This window comes from Terrapene carolina, unplaced genomic scaffold (assembly GCF_002925995.2).
Source record: "Terrapene carolina triunguis isolate 2854851 unplaced genomic scaffold, T_m_triunguis-2.0 Scaffold58, whole genome shotgun sequence".
Lineage (NCBI taxonomy): Eukaryota > Metazoa > Chordata > Testudines > Emydidae > Terrapene > Terrapene triunguis.
In genome coordinates this window covers 91670548-91677137 of record NW_020664409.1, presented here as the reverse complement: position 1 = coordinate 91677137, position 6590 = coordinate 91670548, and the positions used below count along the sequence as shown (strand labels likewise).

At 36.0% G+C, this 6590-nt stretch overlaps 1 protein-coding gene across 1 annotated transcript in view; it reads right to left on the bottom strand.

The window, feature by feature from the left end:
• Positions 1 to 5366: 5366 nt before the first annotated feature.
• The window catches only part of MTBP (MDM2 binding protein), a 68122-nt gene continuing 66898 nt past the window's right edge, over positions 5367 to 6590 (bottom strand). Inside the window, exon 22 of the mRNA XM_026646234.2 lies at positions 5367 to 5717. Within this exon, the coding sequence (XP_026502019.1) occupies positions 5682 to 5717 (36 nt within the window). The 3' untranslated portion in view covers positions 5367 to 5681. The remainder of the gene's footprint in view (positions 5718 to 6590) is intronic.

The following is a 6590-nucleotide window of genomic DNA, read 5'->3' as shown; positions in this document are numbered from 1 at the left end:
TTTTTGTGAGGTGAGCTTAATTTGTACAATAGGCTATTGAGAATTCTGTATTTACACCATTTCTGGTCTCAGGGAACATTACACTTAATTCATAAATAATTACTAAAACATAAATATATGGAAAAATACATCTTCAGCTGGTTTAAAAGTGCATTATATTTATAGTGAGGCCAATGTTCTTTAGGCATGATTTTTAAATGGGAAAGAAAATGCACCATTATTAATGGTGTCAGCAGTGTGTTTGGTGGCCTGTGAAGTGTCTGTCCAGTTCCTAGTGGACAAATAACCACATCCTAATATGCACCTCTGTTGGCAGTCTCTCTCTTCACCAAGGGACAAAAAGGAAAAAGGCAACTCTACTAGCTGGGGGTCATCAAGGCAGGTATGCAACTGTGTGGGGAAACCTGCCGTGTTTGAGATATCTTTCCAGCACATTTCACAAGCACTAAATTCATTTAGTTTTCCCCAACACAGTTTCCGAAGTGTGCGTCTGTCTGGTGGTAGCAGTAGTGTAGTGAGAGTAGACAAATCACTGCATTTGAACACTTCATCAAAACAAGTAGCTGGGGAAAGAGGATTTGGTTTCCTCTCACCATTCAAATGCATAAATAATGCCTTAAATAGAAAAACAATGTATCTTGTCTATATACCCTGGTCATTTAACTAACTATATTGCGGTTTCAGAGAGAAAGTGTTCAGTCTAGTTTAGAACAGGCTTCCCAGGCAGACACTTATGGAGAAGGAGGGGACTGTTATTAAAGTTCATTATTCACAAATAATATTTTAAACTCTAAATAGAACATTCTTGTAATTGTAAAACCTGTATAGAAATATCACTAATATTAGCAAGAATAGAGCATCTATACAGAAGAGATCAGAAAAGTACTACCATCTATATTGTATATCACAGAAAATAAAACTGATCTGATCTGTTAGGGAAACATCTCATTCTTTTATGAGACCTTCTGATCCTTGGAAAATACAGTATGTATATAAAGGAAGAATGTCAAGATCATGCCAATATCTAATAGTTCCCTCCCTGCAATCCCACAGAAGGATGAATCAGCAGGAGCTGCTCACTTCAAAAGGCCTTTTGAACGTAGATAGATTCTTTGTACTTAAAAGTAACTAGTATTTTTCTTAAGTGTCCACTGTAAAATAATGAAAAGCCTTTTTATGCATTGCCAGGTAAATCACTACCACACAACACTAGTCAAAATCTTTGCCAAATAATGAAACTACTGCTCGGCCTCTCCCTATGAAAGCAAGTATTCCTATTTCTTGGAGGTCATGGAGTTATGTTTGTTTTCACATGACTTGTCATTTTTCTGGGCCCAGTTGGCTTCAAATAAAGTTTTGCCTGATTCAGACTACAGGATCAGACCCCTTGTACTGTATTTTAAAATGATATCCATTCTGATGGCATTTCAATGGCTCAATCTTGCTACCTTTAAAGAAAAAAAAAATCAATTGAAACTTTGCCATTGACTTCACTGAAAGAAGAATCAGCCCCTAAAGATGTACATGCCCCACAATATTACCATCTTTTTGCTTACAAGTCAGAAAAAGAACAGATAAGCTGTGCTTTCATATAAACGCCAGAGTGATGAAATAGCCATGAGGCAGTATTTTGCCAGGAGAGGGAAAAAACAGTCACATAAAAGGTAACTGGAAAATTGTATTCAATATGGAAGTTCTTGAATTCAGAGGGAAATTTATGCTCAACAGCATTATCCATGATCATGTCTAAGTTAACTGCTAAAAAATATCAGCAAGACTGACTTTTTACAGTGCACCAAATGATTACCCAGTGCAAAATCTTAAGATAACAAAATTGAACCGTGTGGCATGATAGAGACTTATAAAATAACAAGGATTACACCATTTCCTCAAAATGGAGCCGTTTTTCCACATCAAAAACTGAAAAGCCATAACTGGTTTAGTCCAGTTACAAATCCTGTGTTTCTGTACAATAAATATAATTAAGGTAACTGAAAAATGACTGCCAGGCCAGAACTGAATACTTCCTGCCTCTGTGGCAATTTTTGCATGGGGTTTAATCATATTTAAGTGGGAAAACTGTGTTTCAGGTACTCAAGCACTGTAGGAAGGAAACTCTTCACTCTGTGCAGTCACACTCACACCATTGCTCCCCCCTCATAGCCGTGCAGCATGAAGAGATAGGATGGGGAATAACTGCACATTGGTAGAATAAGACGTGTACCACATCCTGACTTACACAAATAGGGAAGCAAGCAACAAAAGTTATAAACACACTGCTCCAAGGTAGGCATAAGACCCCTAGTTAAATATGAACCACTCTTCCCATTGGCTTAAATGGGACAGGATCAGGTCTGTTTAGAAAAAGGATGATCTAGCGGTCTTAGCTTCCAAATTCAAAAACTGGGGATATCCTAATTTGTTGCACAGATGCATTTTGAGGCCATATTCATGTGAGATTTTAACGTATGGAAGGCACTACTGTATATAAATGCGTAATGTTGTTACAGCCCGAGTTATAGTTTAATGGTGGGGAATGGTGCAGCTAAATGGGACGAGTATACTCTCTGGCACACCACCCCTTCATTTCAGACTGCTTGGATACCGTGGTGATTGTTAGCACAGAGTGTCTCTAACCAATGAAAACAACAAGGAGTCTGGTGGCACCTTAAAGACTAACAGATTTATTTGGGCATAAGCTTTCGTGAGTAAAAACGGGTGCATCCGAAGAAGTGAGGTTTTTACTCACGAAAGCTTATGCCCAAATAAATCTGTTAGTCTTTAAGGTGCCACCAGACTCCTTGTTGTTTTTGTAGATACAGACTAACACGGCTACCCCCTGATACTTCTAACCAATGAGTTTCACTTGCTGAGAGTTATAAATGAGTAGCCAGTTCCAGTACTGTACTGACTACGGACACACCACATGCAGAGCGAAGAGTGATTATTTCACCTAATTTATACAAGCCCTTCTGTATGTAGCCAAGTACTGCATTTGTTTCATTCAGAATAAGGTTAGGAATCAGTTTCATGAATAAGGTTTTGCTTGCTCATGTTAGCAAGCCTCAGCCATTTTACAAAGTGTAGAAATTTGGCCTCACTACCTGCAGGTTACCTTCTGCATCATTAATCCAATCTTCTAATTTACTGTGTACAAAATGAGTTTACATTTTCATCTATAAACAACATAGGCAAGAAAACTACCAGTATTAAGTAGGAAATGCAGCTTCCAAAAGCTACATTATAAAATTAAGGTTTGTACAAGAGTAAGTGCAGTGTTCAGTTTTCAAATTCAGGTTACGAATTTAAATTTAACATAATGAAACTTCCAGATGCAAAATCTTTATCCATTCATCAAACTTTAAAAAACATGCATATCTGCATTCAAGGGTTCTTTAACATATAAAGAAATAACTAGCTTGATAGATCACAGTAGCACAAAGTACTTATACTCTTAAAATTGGACTATTAATTTAAGCAAGTCTCATTAAATTATATATAGAAACTTAATTTCTGTCTTATAGTTGACATCATAACAGAGTAAAAACAGAAAAATAACAAATGTGAATAGGGTAGTAGAATAAATAAGCCATATGGTAACAAATATAACTGAGCAGTTTTGTACCTGCATTTTTTAAATTTAAATGAACAGACACAGTGATAAATTTTAAGACTTTAGCATTCCCAGTTCAAAATAAGAATCAGTAAAACCTTTCAGGCCACTAACCCAAATGTTATTTTTATAGTTTTATTTCATTATAACACTACAAGTATAAGTTAGGGCCTACCTTTGTATGGTAGGTTAACATCCTGTTTCCACCAAAATCTTTGCTAAAAAACTAATGGGTATATGAAGAGAGAATGTCAGGTTAAATTTGGCCTACGATTTCGTTTCAGCTAACAATAGAAATTTTATAAAAGTTGGAAACAGTAGAAATATTTCCATGTAATGTTTAAAAAAAAAAAACAACCCTAATGAAATTTTTTAAAACAGTGTTTGAAACTCAACATTGTAGCATTGTGCTAACACATCAGACCTGACAGTTAAATTAACTGAAGATGTAACAAAGGTGAAATTGACTAGTTTATTTCTGTTGTCTACACTGAAAAGTAGTATTACCATTATTATTACTGTGTACATCATGGTAGCACCTAAAGACCCATTGTAGCAGGCACCTAAAGACCCATTGTAGCAGGCACTCCCCCCCCAGCTCAGAGTTTGCCATCTACTTTAAATGATTTAGGCCTGGGTTTTCAAAAGGAGCCTATGGGAATTAAACACCTAAATGCCAGTTGGATACCAACTCCTCAGAGCTTGTCTACACAGAGAAATTGTGCTGCTTTTATACCAATATAGTTAAGGCAGTACAAACACCCTACTATGGGTATACTATACGGTATGGACGTGCCTATACCAGTATAGCTTTTTGCTGGAAAGCCTGCTCTACAGGTTTTGTACCAATACAACTATTTCCATTAGGGGAGTGATTTTAATTCCAAAATAGTTAAAAGTGACACACCCCCTACTGTGGACGCAGTTATATCAGTGTAAAGATACCTAGGACTGGTATCACTCATTCACAGCTCTCTTTAGATCAATGGTACTGTAGGACTATACTGGTATAAGACACTTTTAATTTAAAGGTGTTTGTAACATAGGAAAGATTTTCTTTTCTTTACATTATTTGTAAATCTGACAGTGCCCCTTCAAAGCAGCACTGGTCAGTCTCCTTCATTTTCAGATCAAATGGTTCTGTTTAGGAAGCCACTGCTCTCAATTTCACAGCTCTCTTTAGATCAATGGTACTGTAGGACTCATTTTTTCACAACGTGAAAATGCATCTCAAAGGGATTCTAGGAATATGTTTAAAATATCAAATTGTTACAAGAGAAACATATGAAAATGAGAATTGATATTGGAAACCCATGAGATGAAAAGACAGTACCTTGTTTTGGATTAAGTTTTTACAAGCCATTTTACTGAAGGTGCTTTTTTTTTTTATTGCTGGCTTTGCAGGGTAAATTTTATGGAAAACTTTGTCAGCTTTCAAAAAAAAAGATCAAAACCATAAAAAACTGTAAATGGCATGTTTGGGTTCATTCAAAACCAATATCCTTTATGTTTTACGCTAAGATTGGAGAGGTTACTGTGCCTTACTGTGCAGAACAGTAAGGAATTATGGCTAGTTAAGTTATAAAATGTGAGAGGAGTTTTATTGCCTTGTAAACCTTTCCAGTTAACTTATCTGAAGAACAAAAAAGTAGTTGTGTATGGAACAATTGTCTTTTCTTAAAGACTGTGAAAAGAGAAGAAATAAAACAGTCGTTACTACAATCAAATTTGGATTTTTTTATTACATCTAAAATAAAATCTGTACAACACATATAAAAATGTTTCTGAAAATCTAAGTCATAGTCTTTTAGATAATTAAATCTATAAATAGGCATATACTATAAAATGCAATGTTCATTACAGATTTTTTTAATAAAAACTCAATATAAAATATCTAAAGGCCACAACACAGTATTGGATTTGGGAATTAAGTATATGAACCAAGTTTTTTAAGTTCTGTTTTGTTCCTGTTACCTGGCTTTATACTTTTGTTGTAATACACTTTACACCCTCTTCTCCAACTTCATAGAGAAAGCAAACTCCATTCATATGTAATGATTCATCATCACTACTTGTTAGTCTTTTCCAAAACCCATTCAATCACCTATACAAATAAAGGAGAAATCAGATTTTCAAAGTTGGTTTAATTTCAAGAACAAAAAACAAACTTCTGCAATATTATTGATTGAGCAAGTATAACCAAAAAGTTTACTGTGACAGAAGTTTTAATAGGCAATGTTTTCACCAAGGAGAAGTCATTAACATACAACTGTTTGGATTTTTCACTCCTAAATAATTTCTTGCATTTAAAAAGGGCACTTTTTAAGCCTCAAAAGTTGACATACTGTAGTCCAATCTCTCCATGCACTGGTAACAAAGTACAGCCTCAATTCTAAATATCCAGTGTTTTCCTTTTGAACAATTTCCTGCTTTATAAACTGAAGAACAAATGTTTTGTTTCATTGCTGGACCTACATCTATAGTGGTTGCTATTCCTCAAACTGGGTGGCCAAGCATAAATCAATGCTTTTCCATCAGAGAGATTCTAGCACACTAAAAGGCCCTATAAGTTGTTGTTGCAGAGCAGGAGAGGCAGCATGGTCTAGCAGACAGAAAATCCTGAACTCTAATGCCTGGTTCCATCATTGACTTACAATGAGGTCTATTTCCCAGTTTGGGAAAATGGAGATAATACCTCCTCCTTTCCTCACAGATGAGTTTGGGAGCACTAGTGTGTAGACTACTGCTAGAGGTTAGAGCTGGTATGGAGGTGCAGGGGTACTATGAATGAATATCCCTGGCTTACCACCTATCCTTTACAATCTGTGTGCTTAGGGGTGGATTTATTCTACAGGAGGATACGGTGGGGCAAACACTGCGCTCGTAGAATAATCATGGAGAAACTCCATGGTGAGTTCTTGCAGTTTTCCGTTCAGTTAGCCCCTCTTCCACCAAGGGTTTTGCTATGGGAATGAAC